The 21,150-nt window shown below is 34.9% G+C and overlaps 1 protein-coding gene across 4 annotated transcripts in view; it reads left to right on the top strand.

Annotated features, from left to right (window-relative positions):
- LOC106108656 (small G protein signaling modulator 2-like) overlaps positions 1–21,150 on the top strand; it is a 47,894-nt gene that overhangs the window by 10,311 nt on the left and 16,433 nt on the right. For all 4 annotated transcript variants that reach the window (XM_013289915.1, XM_013289923.1, XM_013289922.1 and 1 more), the window contains exon 4: positions 7,903–8,066. In XM_013289915.1, the coding sequence (XP_013145369.1) occupies positions 7,903–8,066 (164 nt within the window). The remainder of the gene's footprint in view (positions 1–7,902; positions 8,067–21,150) is intronic.

Here is a 21,150-nt window from a genome sequence, read left to right as displayed (position 1 = left end):
CCAGACTATCCTCTACATCTATGACTTTCATCGAGATCCGTTCAGCCGTTTAGACTACAAATTCTAACAAACATCCATCCATCTAAACATTCGTATTTATAATATTAGTAAGAGTAAGATTCGTAAGATAATGTTTGTGTCCTTTTCCGACGAGGGGGGTAGGCAACGCTTCTATTACAGCGGTCGTTTCGCTGTTTATGCGAGTTCACGTGGCCACTCTCGTTTGCCAACTCATAAAAAAAACAAACACTTGATATTACGTTGGAAGGCATACTCTAGTTTCTAGTTAGTGGAAATCAAATAACTCAAGGCACAAACAAAGGCACAACGACCTCGTTATTGCATACCTACGCCCAGGGAGTCCGAATATAATAGAAATATGAAATAAGTCAAGACCATATATTGGGTACAGCGTAATAAGTATTGTAATAGAGCTCGAGTAAATTAAATGTTGATTTTCTTCAGTAATAGTGATGTTTATAAAAAAATCTTATAATCGTTTTTAATCTATTTATCTATACTATTATAATAAAGCGTAAACACACACTTCTTTCTCGCCTAAGATGTCAGCAATTACAGCATGTTTTTGAATAATTCTTTTTTTAATATAAAGCTCTACACTTACGTCACGTTTTAGGCTATATATTTTCACGCCATTAAACTTAGGGGGTAAATATTTTGGATAAAAACCCTAATGTGGGAAAGAGACCATAAGTTGCTGCCAACACCAAGAAAGCGAAATTGCTATGCTTTGTCATCATGTCTTGTCTGTCATTTTGACACTTGCAATTAAATTTGACAAATGTAATCAATAAAACAATTTTCATAATTTCATGCGGATGAAGTCGCACGGGAACAGCAAGTTTATCATATGTTTTTTTTTTTATAACATAAAGTTGCAAACGAGCAAGCGGCCCCCTGAAATCGCCAAAATGGCGAAGCGACCGCTGCCCATAGACATCCGCAATTGCAGATGCGTTGCCTACCCTTATACGACGGAGGAGGAGACGCACAGAAAGAGGATATTTCCCCTTCCTGTGCATCTCCTCTACCGTCAAATCCACTTCCTCTTCCCAACCTCTCCTTGTAAGAAAAGGGTGGTAAAGAGAAAGGGACTTAAATTAGGCCTCCGGCACCACACTCATCAGACGAAACACGGAATTGCTTCCATTTCACGCCTGTCTTCTGTGTGGTCGTGGTATTACACCGGGCGTGCCGGCCAATTCGTGCTAAGATGTTAAAGCGGGCACTACCACTGTTAAATATCATATCATATGTAAAACTATAAATAAATGACAAGTAGGATTTATCATGTTACAACGATGGTGTTAAAAGTGCAAAAAAAAAACTAAACCAAGGCATTTAATTACCTCTAATTAAAGGTAATAATAATATGATAAGTTCTCGAAAAAAATAACCTTTTAATCTCTATCTGTACTAATATTATAAAGAGCAAATCTTTGTTTGTTTGATTGGAATGAATAGACTCAAAAACTACTAGGCTGATTTGAAAAATTCTTTCGTAAGGTAATTTGTCTGTGAGTAACATAGGCTACTTCTTTTTCGTTTTTATTATTATTTTTTAATTTCACGCAGACGGAGTCGCGGGTAAAAGCTAGTTAAATGAAATCTGGGTCTGAATGAATTTCTGGATCATTTTAGAATGTTATGGAAATTCGTTCACTATAAATATAATAGCGTCAAGAAAACTTACATTCCTCTTTTAAATTTACTGAAGAGGTTTTTCTACGGCAAAATAATTAATCACAATACCTCCGTTATCAATCTTCGTCTAGTATTCTATGGCTGCTTCATTTGAGAAATGGCAAAGCTTCTTAATTATCCAACTAAATCATCATCCACTTGCCCTTATCCCTTATGGAGGGTCGGCACAGTATGTGCTGCTCTTCCATACATCTCTATCAGCCGTCATATCTGAATCCACTCCTTTCTTAAGCATATCCTCTTTCACACAATCCATCCATACTTTCTTCGGTCTTCCTCTTCCTTTGTAGCCATCCACATTCAATCTTAACACTTTCTGGTTTATGTCCCCATCATTTCGTCGCATAACATGTCCATACCACGCTAACCTTTTGCTTCTCAATTTCTCCACCACTGGCGCTACTTTCAAACTTCCTCTAATGTACACATTCTTAACTTTATCCATTCTTGTCACACCACACATCCATCTTAACATACGCATCTCAGCCACATGCAATCTCTTTTCATCCGCAACTTTGGTGGGCCAACATTCAGATCCATACAATACGACAGGTCTTATGATGGACTTGTAGATCTGTCCCTTAAGCCTAAGAGGCATTCTTGGATCACAAGTCACACCAGTAACCTGTCGCCATTTCATCCAACCTGCATTTATTCGGCTTTTTACGTCTCGGTCAACGCCACCGTCGGACTGGACTAGAGAACCGAGGTACTTAAAGTCGGAGCAGGTTGGTAGAGGCACACCATTTAAGGCGATTGGAGAGAAGCTGGTCGGACCGCCAAAATCGCAAAACAAATGTTCAGTTTTAGTCCTGCTAATTTTAAGACCAGCTCCCTCCAATTTAACCCGCCATTCTTCCAACCTGCTCTGTACCTCGCATTCATCCTCCCCGACAAGCACGATGTCATCGGCATAAAGCATACACCAGGGTGCCTCCTCCTGTATGTTTGATGTCAAAGCATCCATTACCAGGAGGAACAGATACGGGCTTAAAGCCGACCCCTGGTGTAAACCCACCGAGACACCGAACCTGTCACTATCGCCAGCAGCGGACCGGACGTATGTACTGGCTCGCCAGTACATGGCCTGAATAAGCCATATAATAATTATAAATGTCAATCAATGTCAGCGGTCAACTGTCATATTCTTTTAAGGAAAATTATTTTATTTATTTATGTTTTTCGTTGGTGTTATTTAATAATTGGTGTTCCGAAGTAAGGAAAATAAATTAGATCGTAAGGAAGTAAAAAATATATACCATATTTACTCCATATGAAATCATTCATGCAAAATTTGACTGGACCTATACGGACATTTTAAGTACCATGGTAATGGCAGTGATGCATAATGAACAAATTTTGACGAGCTTTGACTCCAACAAATTTCGATTGAAACTCAAAAATCAGCACAAGAATCATATTTTAGGAAACGGTACCCATCAAAACTCAGAGGACAGCAACAACAACTTTAGCCCAGGGAACGATCACCAACAAAGAAATCAAGAAAGACCAGAAGCAGAAACAGAGTAGAGGAACTTATTTTTGTGTTTGTGTTTTTAGTGTGTGTGTGTTTTTTATTTCAGATTTTTTTATTCCCTGTTTGTTTTATAATTATTTTAATTTTTAATAAGCATGTATAATAAATAAAATAGTTAATATTTATTATTTAAGTAGTCCCTAGGAGGGTTTGGCGTCAGGCAGGCGGCCGGCTAGTAAAAAAATTACAAGCCAAAACATTAATTATCCAACTAAATGCGTAAATAAAATACTTCGATTTATTTGTTGAAATTCTAACTTGTACAAAGTAAATATTTATACCGAAAGCGTTGTGATGAGACATTTTTTTTTTAATTTGTGGTTCGATTTAAAAAATTCTTTCTCCATTTAAAAGCAAGTTATCAGTGGCTTTATAATAATTTCACGCGGGCGAAGTCGTGGGCAACAGATCGTATCTAATATTGTACAATATTACTTTGTTTAAAGCTTATTCTCGTTTGGTAGTTAACAGTTTTTTTTTTTATTAACTTATAACCACATTGACGTCCATAATATAGTAAAAACACCTGTTTATCTAATCAGGGTTTATTTATATTTTTTAAAGTAATACAGTATCGTGGTGGGTGCGTTAAATCTAACATTTGTCAACGGTTTACGTCGTAATTTATGTTTTCGTTTCGGCAAAACAAATATTTTGCTTCGTTAGGCGATGCTGAGACGAATACAAAATATTTTGTCGACACAATGTTTGTTTTTCTGATAAGGGATGTACTGTTGGAATTGGAAATTTATCGATATTATCGCGTTTAACTTTGTTTTGTTTGTTTAGATAAATTTTTATCGTGAAAAGTAAATAATATCCTTTAATTAATGTCTCAGTCGTAGATTTATACTTTTGCTCGCGAATCCGAATAATCTATTCTAATATTATAAAGAGGAAAGATTTGTATTTTTGTATGTATTTCACAGTAGAAATTACTCAGTAGATTTTAAGAATTCTTTCGCTATTAAAAATGTAATTTAACTATAAGTAACGTAGGCTAATTTTTAATTTGACGCGAACGAAGTCGCGAGTTACAGTTAGTCTTATATAAATTAAACAAAGCCTAAGTTCAGGCGGACATTATGTATGCCTTGCACGGTATACACGCGTGTCTGTTACATGCAATCGATACAAACAGCATGTCTTTACAAGGTTGCTGTAACGTAATTACCTCTCGTATGTTATCTCAAACCAGTTACCAGTTCAACATAAAGTCTAAATTATCAAAATGCTGTAGTTAGTGTAAATAAGAAGCTTTATTAATGGGAAAAAGATTTTTTAATTAGATTTTTAATCATATACAATGGAATGTATGAGAATGCTTCATAAGCGTCGCCAATGTAGGCTACGTCTAGAGTGATAATATGGTCTTAAACCAAGTACTTTTTACATTAAAGGAGGTGATAGCCTGTCATCTCTTTTACTCCCCCCGGAAGAACAGAGACAGATATTTAAAACAGGCTGAATTTCACGTTTTGATTATACATTGAATTTTAATTTGGACTTGTTTAGGTTTGCCTCTTTTTTGTTAACATTACACATTTTTTTCGTTAATGTAATTCTATAAATTGCTTTTATGGTAATGTTGCTGTGAAATAAAGTTCGTCTCTGATATTCGGCAGATGCAATCTCCCATTAGTAAGATTGAATCACGCTTTCACTTTGATTACTTTACGAAATATCTTTAATCCGAAACCGAGGTATCGGATATTTTAGCATTTAGCTAAATTACGTCCAGTAATAAATTATAATTGTAACATACATTGGGTCTCTAAGTGTAGTTTTAGTGTGGGAAATTAACACTAAAGGATTGTAACCGACACTTCCATACATCTCTATCAGCCGTCATATCTGAATCTACTCCTTTCTTAAGCATATCCTCTTTCACACAATCCATCAATACTTTCTTCGGTCTTCCTCTTCCTTTGTAGCCATTAGAGGGGCGGTGTTGAGAGTGTTATATTGGAGTAAATCACATACCTTTGGAGCCCTGGGCGCGGGGGGGAGGGCGTTGAGAGTGTCATATGGGAGTGATTCGTAAATCTGTAGCGCCCCTGCCTACTAGGCGCCCTGGGCGGTCGCCCTTTTCTAACACCGATGCTGATTGTAGTGAACGTTAGAACTAGAGATGGTTCTGTTCGAGAGAACATTCTAGATGTTTTTCATTATGTTGCTTATTGAAGAAGATTAATAGATTGGGTTTTGTGGGTCTTATAAATTATTCAGTGTAGGGAAGGTTCCATTATTTTTACGCTTATCCGTTGGTCCTTTGCTAATATATGCAGGACTTGTAATTGCAAATATAAAATGCTTTGTGAATTGGCTGGTGGATTCTGAAACTTCGATTGGCAGTAGGATTTCAATTAACACTATATTAATACGTAAGCGAAAAGTTTGTGCCTATTTTTTAAAACAATTACGTGAACGTACGAATATGAGATTTTACACAATTAAAGCTCGCATAGTATGTAAAATGTTTTTGTAAAATATTAGCTTTCGCCCGCGACTATATCCGGGTGGAATTAAAAAAAGGTGAGTAGATTATGTTCTTTCAGACTATCCTCTACATCAGTATCAAATTTCATCGAAACCCGTTACCCGTTTTGGCTACAAACTCGTAACAAACATCCATCCATTCAAACTATCGCATTTATAATAGTAGTTAGTATGTTTGGATTAAGAATTACGTGTAAATTTCGATCAATGAGCAAATAAATTTTCATGTAATTCTCTCTACTACTGTTTAACTATAGCAGTTATATTATATTTGTAATTCACGCGGGTCTTCCTTTGTAATTGGGGCGTTTATTCGCCCTTGCTTGTCGCATGAGATTTTACGGGGCACGATTACCATCTTGTGGAAATGACACAAATATTGAGATCACACGCATAACGTTATTGATTTATGTACACGTCAAAATGAACACGATATTTTATGCACATCTGGAATAAATTCATGGTTAATTTATGACCATTGTTACAATTAGGGCCAGTCCCACCACTGGCTGATAGAGGCTGAGATAGCTTAATGACGTCACTGTTAGATAAGGCAACATAATCCGATATTACATATTTTAAACGTTGGATTGTTATAAGACAATTTACTTATAATTTGTGGGACGGTCCCTTAAAATTGTAATGACGTTTTTGGGCTCTTATATTCGTTTTTTAAATCTTATATCTTACCAATATTATAAATGCGAAAGTCTGGATAGATGGATGGATGTTTGTTAGTTTGTAGCATAATCTAACGAAAGAATCTTGATGAAATTTGGCATGGACGTAGATGATTTTCTAGAGGAACACATAGGCTATTCGGTTTGGTTTTTAACTCCACGAGGACGGTGTGGCGGGCGAAAGCTAGTATATAAATACAAAAGAAAAAAGTGTAAGTCAGTAAATGTTTTCTGAATTTCTTTAGTAGTATATAGGCCGCATGCCGATGGGAAATAAACTTTAGTCAATACTCTGGATAAATTCCCAAGTGCTACAATACAATGGCTTGTTTTTCTTTTTCTTGTATCGTTAATGTTTGTACTTGGTTGTTTTTGTTTGTCTACTAAACATTTTGTTTGCGGACAAGAAAATATTTCATTTTATTATCTCGATTGTTGATGAAAGATATATTAATTTTGTTTTCAACTTTTCCTCTTGTACTTGTTTTATTTTTTACTTAAGAAAGATAAGTTTTCTTTAATTAAATTTCGATCATTAAAAGTTTCGTGTTTTAGAACTGACCTTCAATTTCACCTTGGAGGTTCATAGAAATTGAAAAATACAGAATAAAATATTACTTAATAAGAATTGCTAAAAAAAAACCCAATTAAATTAAAAACTATACTGACGTATGTTGGAAACCTTCAAGTACTAGTAAAGACCGCTACATACTCCTCCGCACGCAGTTTTAACTGAAAATTTCGACTCTTCAATTTATCTGAGCGTCTGTTGCGGGCATAACAATGTTTCACTGAAGTGGTCCATTCGGAGTTATTGAGCCATAAAATGTAGCATTGTAGACAATCGACTGAACTGAAGTGATTAATGTCTGTAATAAAATACTAATGTATTATAAAGCAATCTTGTAAATAGAATTTATTCAAACGACATTTTGATTTGTAAATTTGTGTTTTAAATTTAAAATGACGTGAGGTTTGAACAGCTAAGGAGGTTCCTTAACCACTGAATGCTATAAAAGAGTGGCGGGGTAAATCTGATCACTGACACTGTTACATGGTGACCACAACCGGACTGTAAAGATGTCAGTGATGAAGTAACTATTATTGCATGCCATGCAGCTATGAGTTTTCATGATTGTAATATAATTACAAGAATAATTCCCATGCAGTTTTATTAACGTGGAATACAAAAGTGCAAATCACAACCATTTAGTATGTTACGTTACCTACGTTTCACTGGTATTTGTTACTGAAATTGCGATACAATTAAGGCAGCCGATAAGATTGTGCAATTTTAGGTCCTACAATGACGGACTAGGCCGTTGGTTCGCGGGTTTGTTGGATAGCCGGTAGTTTATCTTGACAAGACAGATGATATTAACGTGGTCGTCAAAGCCTAGGACGAGCTTTATTGATATTGCTAGTTAAATTTTCCTCAACTTATTTCTCTTGTGTCTATAGCATTGTCCGGAAGCGGCGTTGGTGTCGGCGCGCGTGCTGTCGGCGGAGGGTGCGCCGGCGACCCGCTCCGCGTCCGGGGTGGAGCGCCGCCCTTCCGCGCCTCGCCCTCCCCTCAATAAGCGTGGCTCGGGGTCCTTGCTGTCGCAGACGCCGACTCAATCACGGTGAGTACCGAGATATACTCGTAGATTACTCAGTTTGTTACGTCGCAAACGGTATTTCTAACGCAGGTCACACACGTTAGGTTTTGCATGACGGTTTTAACCTTGCAGTGACAACTGACGGACAAAACAGATTGGTGTATAACCGAGTTTATCCCATTCACATAATTAACTGTATAGTAGTCCAAATACTATGTTTTGCTGTTTGTGTACTTCTAAATGGTTGTGACAGAGGACTTATACTAATATTATAAATGCAAAAGTTTAGATGGATGGAAGTATGGATCGATGTTTGTTAGAGTTTGTAGCCTATACAGCTAAAGGTATCTCGATGAAATTTGGCATAGACGTAGAGGATACTCTGTAAGAACACATAGGCTACTCACTTTTGTTTTTTTAATTCCACGCGGACGGAGTCGCAGGCGAAAGCTAGTAATCTATAAAATGTGAATATATGTACACTAATGTATTTACTCGTTCCCTACTGAATTTATTAGTTAATATGGATCATTTCTAGATTGTAACTTCGTAGGCCGACTGCGATTGCCGGCGGAAAAGTTATTGCTCAAATTGAATTGCAACCGAGCGCTCGCTGGTCGCCAGTACGGAAAATTAATTTATTTGTAATATTTTTATCCGCCATTCCGTTTTACGAACAGATATTTTATAATTCCTATAACTGGAATTAATCTGTTTACGGATTATGAGTTGCTGGTTTTATTTCGCTTTTAATTTGTCACATTTATGTTTGTTATACGTTCCTAAATTATTAGAAAAATTTTGATGAAAACTTGGTGGGAAGTTCTGAAAACGCCAGAGTTTTATATTATAAGTTACCTTTATTTAGTTAGTGATGTATTCAGTATTTAATGAAGAATGCTAGGAATTGTAGACTGATGTCTTTGTGAAATTATTTACGGCCAGAGGTTTCTAAATTATCTCTGCCCAGCAGTGTGAAAGGGCCTTGTTATTTTAGTCGTCAAAGCATTCTCTAGTTTGAGTTTCGAATTCTCTAAACATAAAGGAATTGCTACAATTTAACTCAAACAGGAATGGACAATGTTTGAGTTGTGGAACCGCGTTTATGTACATGTAGAATAATTTAAATTAAATTGCCATTAAGGTAATAGTGAAAAACTTATTAAGGGAGATTAAACAAGGACCGAAGAAAGTATGGATGGATTGTGTGCAAGAGGATATGCTTAAGAAAGGAGTGGATTCAGATATGACAGCAGAGATGTATGGAAGAGCAGCACATACTGTCCCGACCCTCCGTACGGAATAAGGACAAGTGGATGATGATAAAACATATTGACAATAAAATATTAATATAATATACTAAGGAATAAAGCAAGAATAGGCTTAAACTTTTAATTAATAATAGCTTCAACAAAACTATTAAATGCAGCATCAACAACGGCCGTAATGTTCTTTGCTGGTTTGTTGTCAATTGTTAACCAAATGGAACCGTTATCTCCGTCTGCGTACATCTTTAACATCGCGTTCACTGCTGAATCGACACTGTAACAAATTACAAGAAATTAATTTCATAGCATTAGCCGATCAGTTAAGCTTGATTTATAATGAAGGTCCTATGTTCATATACCGGCGTAATATCTGTTACTAATTGTCGAATTTTATATGTAGTTTTAAGAAGAAAATTAGTACCATGCTGTAGTATTGGCGCAACACTAGATTATCGGTATAAACGTCACGTCCCTAGCTGACAGCTGTCAGTGTCATTAGTAGGATTGATTTCGCGCGCATTCCTGATGAGATCTCTAGTGCAGTGTTAAAATTAATATCTCTAGTTACAATTATATTACTTGTTTAAAAGTCGTTACATTTAGAGCGCGCGCACACATTTGACTGTTTAATCTCTCTTTGCGTCTTACGAGCTTACATGGACCAGCGCACACTACTCGTTTTTTAGTTATGCTATTAAACAGTTGATTCAACAATTGTACAACAGTTTTGCGATAGTTTAGTCAAAAGTGTGCCCGCTAGAGAAGAAAAAAATCGCGAACAGATGGGCGATGAAATTCAAATATGTGTGTGAAGTCAACCAGTCAAGCTTGGCTATGGCTAGTGAGTCCTAAATTTTGTAATTTCCGAGCTCTTCAAAGGGTACGAATTTCAGATAATTAATTTCAGCTAGTGATCCTTTGCTGTTGTAATAGCTGCTGTTTGCGTTATTTGAAACTCCTTTTCAATACAACTTATTGTAATTACTTACGTTTGCGAGATGATACCGGAACTTGATAAGTAATTTTCTAGTCTCTCTCCAGCTTTTTCATCATTGCCCCTTTCCTTTAACTTGTGCAATAGCGGCGTGTCCGTCGGCCCCGGGCATAGAGTCAGTATTCTTACACCGGTCCGCTCGTATAAATTAGTCTAAAACCCAAAAAATAATAGAGAAAAATTAATATAAATTAGTAGAAAATATGAATACCTATAAGAACGACGAATAAATAACTATTTAGTTGTTTTTAACTGATTTGATTGGTTAGCGAAACAGGAAGTAATTGAATACTGATCATTCACTCCCACCACTGGCTGATAAAGGCTCAGATAGCTTAAAAGTGACGTCACTGTCAGATAGAGTACAATTCGATACTTCCATCACAAATTGTATACTTTGGATTGTTATCTGAGAATTTACAAGAATTGTGGGATAAGTATTGATATAACTGAAAAACTACTGGACCGATTTCGAAAGTTCTTTCACTATTTACAAGCTTCGTAACCAGTGAGTAACATAGGCTATATTTTCTACTATTTCTTAATTTCATGTGGACGTAGTCGCGAGCAACAGCTAGTCTGATATATCGTATTAATATTATAAATGCGAAAGTTTAGAGGGATGGATGTTTGTTAGAGTTTGTAGCCTTAACGGCTATATGGATTGCATGGATTTGATGAAATTTGGTATAGATGACGATAGCCTAGAAGAACACATATGCTACTTATTTTTTTTAAATTCCACGGGGACAGAGTCGCGGGTGAAAGTTAGTTATGCTATAAAAATAAAAAGGTTGTACGTACAGCAATGCACTGTGAGAATTGTAGTACGGCGGATTTGGTGCCGCAGTATGCCGGTAGTAGGTCGCCCTTGGAGATCGCCGCGGTGGATGCAATGTTGATGATGGTGCCCCCAGCGCCTTCTTCATCCGTGCGCATGTGCTTGATGGCTTTGTATGTAAATGACATCAACCCTTGCTGCAAATGTAGACAGAGTTAATGAATGTTTATTACAGTGGTAGAGCCCGCTTTAACATCTTCGCAGGAATGGGTCGGCTCGCCCGGTGAAATACCACGACGAGACAGAAACAGGCGTGAAGTGGACTCGATTCCGCGTTTCTTCTGATGAGTGTGGTGCCGGAGACCCAATTTTAGTCCCTAACCCGTCCTACCTTTTCTTTATAAGAGAAGGATTGGATGGGAAAGTGGATTTGATGTTGGAGGAGACGCATAGGGGAAATATCCTCTTTATGTGCGTCTCCTACTCCATCGATTTAGGGTAGGCAACGCATCTGAAATTGCGGATGTCTATGGGCAGCTGTCGCGTCGCTTTTGGCGAATTTAGCCGCTTGCTCGTTTGCCACCTTTATGTATAAAAAAATCAAGGAATGGTTAAAGGGTTTAACAGAATTGAAATTTTAAATTTAAAGTTCGTTCGTTAGTTCGATTATTTTTGTTAAAAATTGTTGTTTTTATGAAATGTAAAAACTTTTAGATTGAAATGAAATAAATGTCCTTATCATAATCTTCTTTAAGAGATAAAGTGTTATCAATACAGATATTTTCACGTTCATTGTACATTATTATTATCTAATATTAAAATGTAATGAGTCATTTCGGACCCCCTGTATATGACAGTGTCCTTTTCCATTTCAGTGAGTCATACTATGACACACATGTTAAATTTACTTCTTACTAATATTACAAATGCAAAAGTCGTTACTACGGATTTTGAGGAATTTTGATATGTAGAACATACTCTGGAAGAAAACATAGGCTACTTACTATTTTTTTTTTAATACCGCACGGAGTTAAGGGCAAATTCTTGTTTTTATAAGTCATCCGTCCTTAGTAATCTAGTAAATCTTGAATAATAATATTGATAGCGATTAAATAACAAATTCTTATCAGGTCGATTTGTTTTGTAATGAATTCCAATTATATTATACCGTCGTAACAATTGTAGAGTTTAATATATTACAGAACAGTGATCATCAGGTACAGAAGACCGGGCAGGGTATTAGGGAGTTAAAAAGTCGTGTCTACGAGACTACGGGTCATAGGACTACGAGTCATCATCATCTTCCTCCTTATCCTACTCCCGTACAGTTGGGGCATCACATTTTTGTCATCCACATAACTCTATCATACGTCATCTCAGTCATCACTCCCTTCTTGATCATGCTACCTTTCACGCAATACATCCATCTCTTTCTAGGTCTACCTATGACGGTGTACCACACTCATAACTTTTCTCCTTACATGCGATTCATCCCTTAAAACATGCCCATATTACGCCAACTATTACTTTCCGAGTCTACGAGAAAAACAAATGTGTAATCCCTGCAACGGGAATTGTATTGACATGACATGACAAACCTTAGCAATCTTGCTTCCTTGATGTTGGCAACAATTTATGGACTCTTTCCCACATTAGGGTTTTTATCCAAAACATTTACCCCCTAAGTTTAATGGCGTGCAAATATATAGCCTAAAGCATGACGTAAGTATAGGTCTTTTTATTAAAAATAGAATTATTCAAAAATATGCTGTAATTGCTGAGATCTTAGGCAACAGAGATGTGTGTGTTTACTTTTTATTATAATAGTATAGATGTGTGTGTACGTACCACATTGACGTCACACATCTTCCTCCATACATGAGGCGCGTCGCTCATGATGCCTGCATTATTGAACACAATGTCGACAGTCACGAACTTATCAACAACTTCTTTGAATGCTGCTGCGATGCAATCCTCGTTGCCAACGTCGCATTTCACGAAGATCACCTTCCCAGGGTATGTTTTGTTCAGATCAGCAGTGAACTTTTTGCCTACATCTTCAGCTATATCTAGGATAGCGACTTGCTGTAAAACACAATCGCTGTTAATATTTCCGTACTTAGTAATATTTTTTACCTTATCATTTCTAATAAATCGCTTCCTGTTTTAACAATTATAATCGCGATACGACAAAAATACTAAAAATTTGAAGAGATAATGTTAAAAGGAATAATTTGGGTTTATAATTAATTTGTTATACGTAACAAGAGCTGGGGGTATATTTATAAAATCTATTTTTTAAAGGCTAAAATTTAGATGGATTAATAAGTAGTGCATAGGTTGTTATTATCTTACTTTAACTCCTGCCTTCAGGAAGCCCTGGATGTAAGCTGCACCCAAACCTGACGCTCCTCCGGTGATAAGCACCGATTTGTCTTTCACGTCCCAAACCATTGTTTATGATATATCGAAATATACTCACAATATATCTCTATTCAACCTCTTATATATCGCTAATATGCTTTAATCACCGTTAGTGTATTTATTTGATAGGTAATAATAATAGGTAACGTTGCTATGAAAAGAAATAAGGATGAATTAGCGTATTTTTATCGGAATTGTTTTTTATTTGTTTGCTGAAGATACACTTAGTGAATTCGAACACTAGTGTTGTGTGTTTTAAAGGTAACTCTATTACTTGGCTTTAAACTTAGTGTGAGACTTAAATGGAATAGATACAGGTGTTCAATGATTTTTTATTAAATAACTAGTTGTTCCCATGCGGCTCTACCGCATTCAATTATAAAAACATGTTTTTTCTTTATTTTTTTTTAAATACTAGTAGATTCTTGTTTATTTACTAATATTTCCTTTAACCATTCCAATTAAGCTCTAGGCTTGTGCTAGGATATGGTCCACGACAATAGTCGAATGGCGAGTCGAACCCTCGACCGCAAGATCGATTCGTACCCCAAACATATTGGCGCTTATTATTTTTTACGTTTGTCAAATTCTCAATTGCAAATGTCAAAATACCAATTGCCTTACTATGGCAATGTTGCTTTCTTGATGTTGGCAGCAACTTATGGTCTCTTTCCCACATTAGGGTTTTTATACAAAATATTTACCCCTAAGTTTAATGGCGTGAAAATATATAGCCTAAAGCATGACGTAAGTGTAGGGCTTTTTACTAAAGAAAGAATTATTCAAAAGTATGTTGTAATTGCTGACATCTTAGGCAACAAAGAAGTGTGTGTTTACGCTTTATTATAATAGTATAGATAGAAGTATAGATTAAAGCTGCAATTTATGTTTTTAAATCGATTTACTTTTACGTGGTGGTTATATATGTTTAAAATAATATTTCTGTTCTATCCAGTTGGCCTGAGTAACTAATTTTAAATTTAAATTAATGTAGTTAACACGTGTTTAAAAAGATAACTAAATGTTATCTTTGTTAAAATGATAAGGTCTTATAAATCGATAAAGCCAGTTACATTCAACATAAAGTATGACGCACTGTCACGTTCTGATTGAGCTGAGCGTGCGAGCAAGAGCACGGAACACGCGATAGAGAGGCACGATCAACTTATACGTTTGGTTTGTGACGTTATCAGGTAAAATTATTGCCAGTAAACCGATTTTGTAGACATTTGTAACAAAATAATATTTAACTATATATTAGCTTTCGCCCGCGACTCGTCCGCGTGGAATTAAAAAAAAGCAAAAGTGAGTGTGAGTGAGAGCCTATGTGTTCTTCCAGACTATCCTCAAATCTACACCGATTTTAATCGAAATCCGATAAGCCGCTTAGGCTACAAACTCTAACAAACATCCATCCATCTAAAATTTTATATTTGTAATAACACTAGCGGTTGCTCAAAAACAATAGCCTATGTTACTCAAAGATGTAATTTATCTTTCTAGCAGTGAAATATTTTTTTTTTAATCTTCCCAGTAGTTTTTGAGTTATTTCAATACATACAAAAATAGAAATTTTTCCTCTTTATAATATTAGTATGGATTAGTAAGATGTAAATATTGTTTTTTTTATATTGTTTATTTGGTAAGTGTTAATAGACTCAATTGATCTCAAAATGTATTTTAAAATTTTAAAACAATCGATAAGCGGCAAATTGTCACATTCAAAACTTTTGCCTTCGACAATGGGGATGTTTCCTAATTTTTGGAATAGCCTTTATTTTGTAGATAAACCATGTATGAACACGAAAAAAAATAGTATAAAATATAGTACTCATTATTTCAATAAAAAAACACGTAAATAAAAACAACTCTTTCATTTCCCCCCAAAACGTCCCATGACGTCACTTCTTTGCATACGAACCTCGCGTCACGGCCTGTCACTGTCAATTTGAAAGAACCATTGATTGATAATACTCGTAAATCTTTGTTGTCTAAAGTTGTTTTTAGTAATGGAGATAAAAATGAAAAAACCAAAATGAACAGAAACAGGTGATACTTTTAACGTATTAATTACACTTGTTGCTTCTCGTGGAAGATTATGTTTGTGTGTAAATAGTGACTGCGTCCTACACCAGTGTGACCAGGTATAAATTGTACTATAACCTACTCTTATAAATTTTGATATATTTTTCTTTTGTAATATTCATAAAATGTTTTGATCATAACTTATGTCGTAATAATAAAAACACTCAATAATGGAGTCCTCATAATATAAAACACGCAAACTCAATTATTACAATCATTTAGAAAAAAAATATAACTACAAAATGCACTGACATTCACTGAAGTTGGTCACACTGCCATGTTATATGCGAAGAAGTGACGTCATTGGTGTTTGAGATCGAGTAATGGAGGGTAAAAAATATTGCAGCGTTTTTAATTTATATTTAATTTGAGACAAACATTCAAGGTCTCTAAATGTTATTATAGGTTATAAAATGCTGTCTTTAAAATATTAAACATAACATTATTTGGATTTGTAACATTAGGAAACATCCCCATTGACAGGGAAATACAAGTGAAGCGAGATTCTAATATCGGATTGTGGCAAACTTAATCGACTGATTTACAGATGAGAATTTGTGCAAACAAGCTGGTTTTGTTATTTTTATGTTGATAGAATAAGTTTATTGAATAATGTAGCATGCATAATATAAAAAAAAAAAACTTCAAATATTAATATAGCAAACAAATGAGGACTGTTTTTTTATTTAATTTGAAGACCACTCGCTGTTATTTCGTAAAATTGGTCACTAAGAAACGTTACATCTTTATATGTCTTTAGTTATTTAAAGAATGTGTTTAAAACATGAAATGTATGTATATGTAATATTTTATTAAAGAAGAGCTTTCGCTCGCGACTGTGTTCGCGTGGGATTAAAAAAAAAGTGAGTAGCTTATGTGTTATTCCAGACTATCATCTACATCTGTACCAAATTTAATCGAAATCCATTCAGTCGTTTAGGCTACAAACTCTAACAAACATCCATCTATCCATCCATTCATCTAAACTTTTGCATTTATAATATTAAGTATGATTAATGAGCTACCACAAAGGCTCAAAACAAAAAAATAGCAACGTGCCAGAATGCCCTGAATAGGAATATGATAGGGGTAAGATTGTCGGACAAAATAAGAATTTCAAACATCAAGAAGCATACCAGAAGCAAAGACGCAACCATCGTGGCTAAAAAATTAAAATAGAAATGGGCGGGTCACACAATCAGGGGCGAGGAAAAATGGTCGAAATTATTCATGAACATGAACACAAAGCACAAGAAAAGAAAAAGAGGCAGGCCATATACTCGATGGGTCGATGAGATCAAAGCAGCAGCGGGCAGCGCCTGGTCCAGAACGGCGAAAAATAGAAAACTGTGGTCCAACATGGAGGAGGCCTTTGTCAAAATGGCACACAGACAATAATTGTTTATAATTAATAATACATTATATTAGAACTGTTATTTATTGTCTGAATAAAGGCTTATATTATTATTATTATGATTAATGAAATGTGGAACACCTTTTATATCGTTAGATAAGGGTCGTATTCTATCATTCTACATAATTCATACATTTTGATTCCATTTAAATATTTATGAAATGCCCAAACACGGACCATGTAAAACGTTTCTCTTGATTCGGTTTTCCGTAAACATTAAAGGGATTTGAATAAGTAATCTTATTGAATATAATATATTCATTTTCAATCTGCATTAAGATAATCCGTAGCTCTATTTTATACTTAGGAAATTTACTAATGTAAAAGTAAATGGTATTTTCAAACCAATACGTATTAGTCCTTCAAGAAGCGAGCCTACAATTTTCTCAAAGGCCGGCTACCTAACTGTAGTTCCTGTGGTGATGCGGATGTCCATGGGCGTCGTTGACCACCTCTGTGTTCCCGCCGCTTGTTTACCCCCCTTCTTTAAAAGAAAAATGAAAATCAAAGGAACATTTTGAATTTTTCAATAAGTTTCGAAACTTTTATTAACCGACTTCCCAAAAGAAGGTCAATAATTTGTCTGTAGGTTTTTTTGTGTGTTTTAAACAGCAAGATGGTAATTTTATATCCCTAGCTTTCTTAAGTTTATTTTTCTTCCCATCACTGTTTTTATCCAATTTATTTGCCTCCTAACTTTGATAGCGTAAAAATACATGGCCTAGGGTGTGTCGTAACTGTAGTGCTTTTTGTTAAAGTAAGAATTGTCCTAAATATGTGCCACAGGGTGGTGTGTTTTTACGCTTTATTATCATAGCATAGATTGTGCAAGAATATCTTACATTATGTGTTACAGGGAAGAGCGGGACTTCCTAACACAAGTGCCTATTGGTTACTTAAAAGGAAGTCCCTACAACTGATTGATTTGTAACTTACTTGATTTAATAATACTTTTTTTTATCACTTCTCGACAAAGGATCGTTCGATTGATGTCTTATATGCAAGATTGATGGAAATGGTATTATAGAAAAAGTTTACTACATATTTTAAATTCAGTAAAAATTTAATAACGTTCTATATAAAACAGCCTTTGTATAAGATTTTATAAACACAAAGAAACCTATTACTTGCAATAAATCGATTCCGTTCATCAAAGCGTCGTTCGGTCCATTGAAAAATATTTGCTTTAATTCCAAGCCTCTCTCGCAGCGGACGCGGTAAATGAGTTCGCAAACAGACAAACAGGCAAATGTTTATAAAGCGGAAAGTGGATTTTAATTTGAAATTTAAAAAAAAATTCAAGTACTTTTTTTATTTTACTTTCTAACTTTTTATTTTGCTTTTGTAAGACCATTTAACCTTTTAACTGCCAACTTATGTTATAAACCTAAGTTGCATTGAATTTTACGTAAAAGTCAATTTTGATAGCGATGCAATTTTTTGCATATGTGACAAGTAATATAGTGGCAACACCTCGTTGCTGATGATCGTTTTGCGTATTATTGTCCAGTCTACTGAACACAATACAATTTATAGTCAAAATATTTATATTTATGTATAAACTCATCATCCCCAGCTCACTATACGTCCCCTAGACCATAGTCAACCACGATGGCCCACATTGGTTGACTTTACACAATCTTTGAATCTCTTCGCCGATATGTGCAGGTTGCATCACAATGTTTTCCTTCACCGTAAGAACATCGGGTAAATTATGTACGTATGAAAATTCGAAAAATTGAATTGGTACATGGCGGAATTTGAACCCAAGACCTGTAGATTACAAGACAAGTGCTTAAACCACTTAGCCACCGACGCTCTAGTATAAACTGGAGGTTCCATTATAACAATGTTTCAGAACAGCAAAGCCACTTGATACTTTATGTTCCAAAGAACACATTCGAAACCCCCAAATCGTTGAACATATTTCCATTCCATTAAGTAACTTACGACCACCGAATAAATTTACTGCCCTCCAATGGAACTTGAACCGTTTCTTTTTGTTTTTTTTATAGTAGAATATTCTATACGATAGTAACTATTGAGGTCAAAATAAAATGGAAGCTTAGAAAATGTTGAAATAGGATCAAGAATGTGAATTCGATTTATTTTACTCGCTCAGTAATCGAAAGCCGAATGGAATGTAAATTATGTTTGTGTACCGTTTTGGAAGCTTGGAGTGTATAACATTTTTTGTTAAAATAAAACTAAATTGAAAGTGTGCGGCGGCTTGAGGGTTAATTTGGGAGAATTAAGATTATGGATTTGGAGTAAATCTTTAAAATAGTCGCAACAGAAACGAATTTCAGATTGGATTTCAGTTCTGAAATATATTTGTTTGAAATAAAAAAATGGTCTGGAAATGTTCTTTAGTGGAGTTTTCTTGTGGTTTAAATTTTTTATTTAATAAAAACATCGCAAAATGTAATATTATTTCACAATCTATACTAATATAAAGAGGAAAGATTTATATTTTTTTATAAATTGGAATATCATAAAAACTACTGGGTCGATTTCAAAAATTCTTTCACCATTAAAAGCTACGTTCAGTAAGTAAAATAGCTTATGTTTTCTTTAATCTTATGCGGACGAAGTCGAGAGCAACAAGTATCAAATAAACTGGTCTAAAATATCTTCTATCTGTAGATTTTGATACTTTAGATTAAAATCTAATTTAACATTACTTTCGTTATTGTTCTGTCTTACGACTGGTGATAAATCAACCATAAAATTTTCTACGAGAATGTTATCCATTACTTTAACGCTAAAGATAAAATAAATTTAATGTTTACGAGATTGATCTTCGAAATGCTTATCAATATAACTAGTTGCTTTTAAAATTGTATAAGACTACAGTTTATAATACCACATTCAAGTCATTAATCAAACATTGAAAGCAATTAAGGATAAATAGTCCCTTTTCCTTCTCTTGCCTTATACAGGAAAGTGGATTTGACGAATGTGTCCCACATAGAACAAGGAAATATTCTCTTTCTGCGCGTACCCTTCTTCGTAGATTAAGTGTAGGCAACGCATCTCCAATTACAGATGTCTGAGCAGCGTCCTTTTACTATTAAGATTCAGGTGTGCGCTTGCTTTTTTCCCATCTATACTAATATGTTAAAGCGCAAACACACACTACTTTGTGGCGTAGGATGTCAGGAATCAAAGTTTGTTTTTTAACAATTCTTTCTTTAATAGAAAGCCCTACACATACCACGCTTTGGGCTAAATATTTTTACGTTATTAAACTAAGGGGATAAATAAATTGGAATAACATTCAAACCTTCATGTGGGAAAGAGCCCGTAAACTACAAGCTGCCAACATCAAGGAAGCAAGATCGCCACGGTTTGTCATCATGTCATATCATTTTGACAGTTGCAATTGATAATTTGACAAATGTCAACATTAAAATAGAATTTTCATAATTTCATGCGAATGTAGCCGCACGGGACCAGCTAGTTTTATAATACAAAGAAATTACTTCCAAATACACGTAATAAGGACAATAAAGTTATCAAAGTCATCAAACTGAATCGCAAAGCAATTTGTTGAGACAATTACTGGCTATTGTTTAAAAGTTTTTGATGAATGCCAAAACGTTTAGGAATTATTCATTTGCTTACTTTGTAATTGAATTGTTAGTCTAAAAAGTTTTGGTTGTATTTATTTAGACAGTTAATTTTACGAATTGGATAACTTTAACAGTTAATTTTACAAGAATAGGACAATGTCGGTGTATAAATTACTAGCTGTTTCCGTGCGACTTCATCCGCATGAAATTATGAAAATTTTATTTTATTGTTTACATGTGTCAAACTATCGATTGCAAATGTCAAAATGACATGACGATGACAAACCATGGCAACCTTGCTTCCTTGATGTTGGCAGCAACTTATGGTCTCTTTCCCACATTAGGGTTTTTATCCAAAATATTTACCCCCCTAAGTTTAATGGTGTTAAAAAATATAGCCTAAGGCGTGACGTAAGTGTAGGGCATTTTATTAAAAAAAGAATTATTCAAAAAAATGCTGTAATTAAAAAAGATAAAAAAAAAAAGATAAAAAGATTTATTTATAAAGTTACAAAATTTCTTTTAATACATTTGTGGTCGATCGCCTGGTTCCTACACTAGGCTCTA

The sequence above is a fragment of the Papilio polytes genome, unplaced genomic scaffold (genome assembly GCF_000836215.1).
Source record: "Papilio polytes unplaced genomic scaffold, Ppol_1.0 DF824269.1, whole genome shotgun sequence".
Lineage (NCBI taxonomy): Eukaryota > Metazoa > Arthropoda > Insecta > Lepidoptera > Papilionidae > Papilio > Papilio polytes.
The sequence above is the reverse complement of the archived record's forward strand: the minus strand, read 5'-3'. Positions and strand labels throughout refer to the sequence as shown.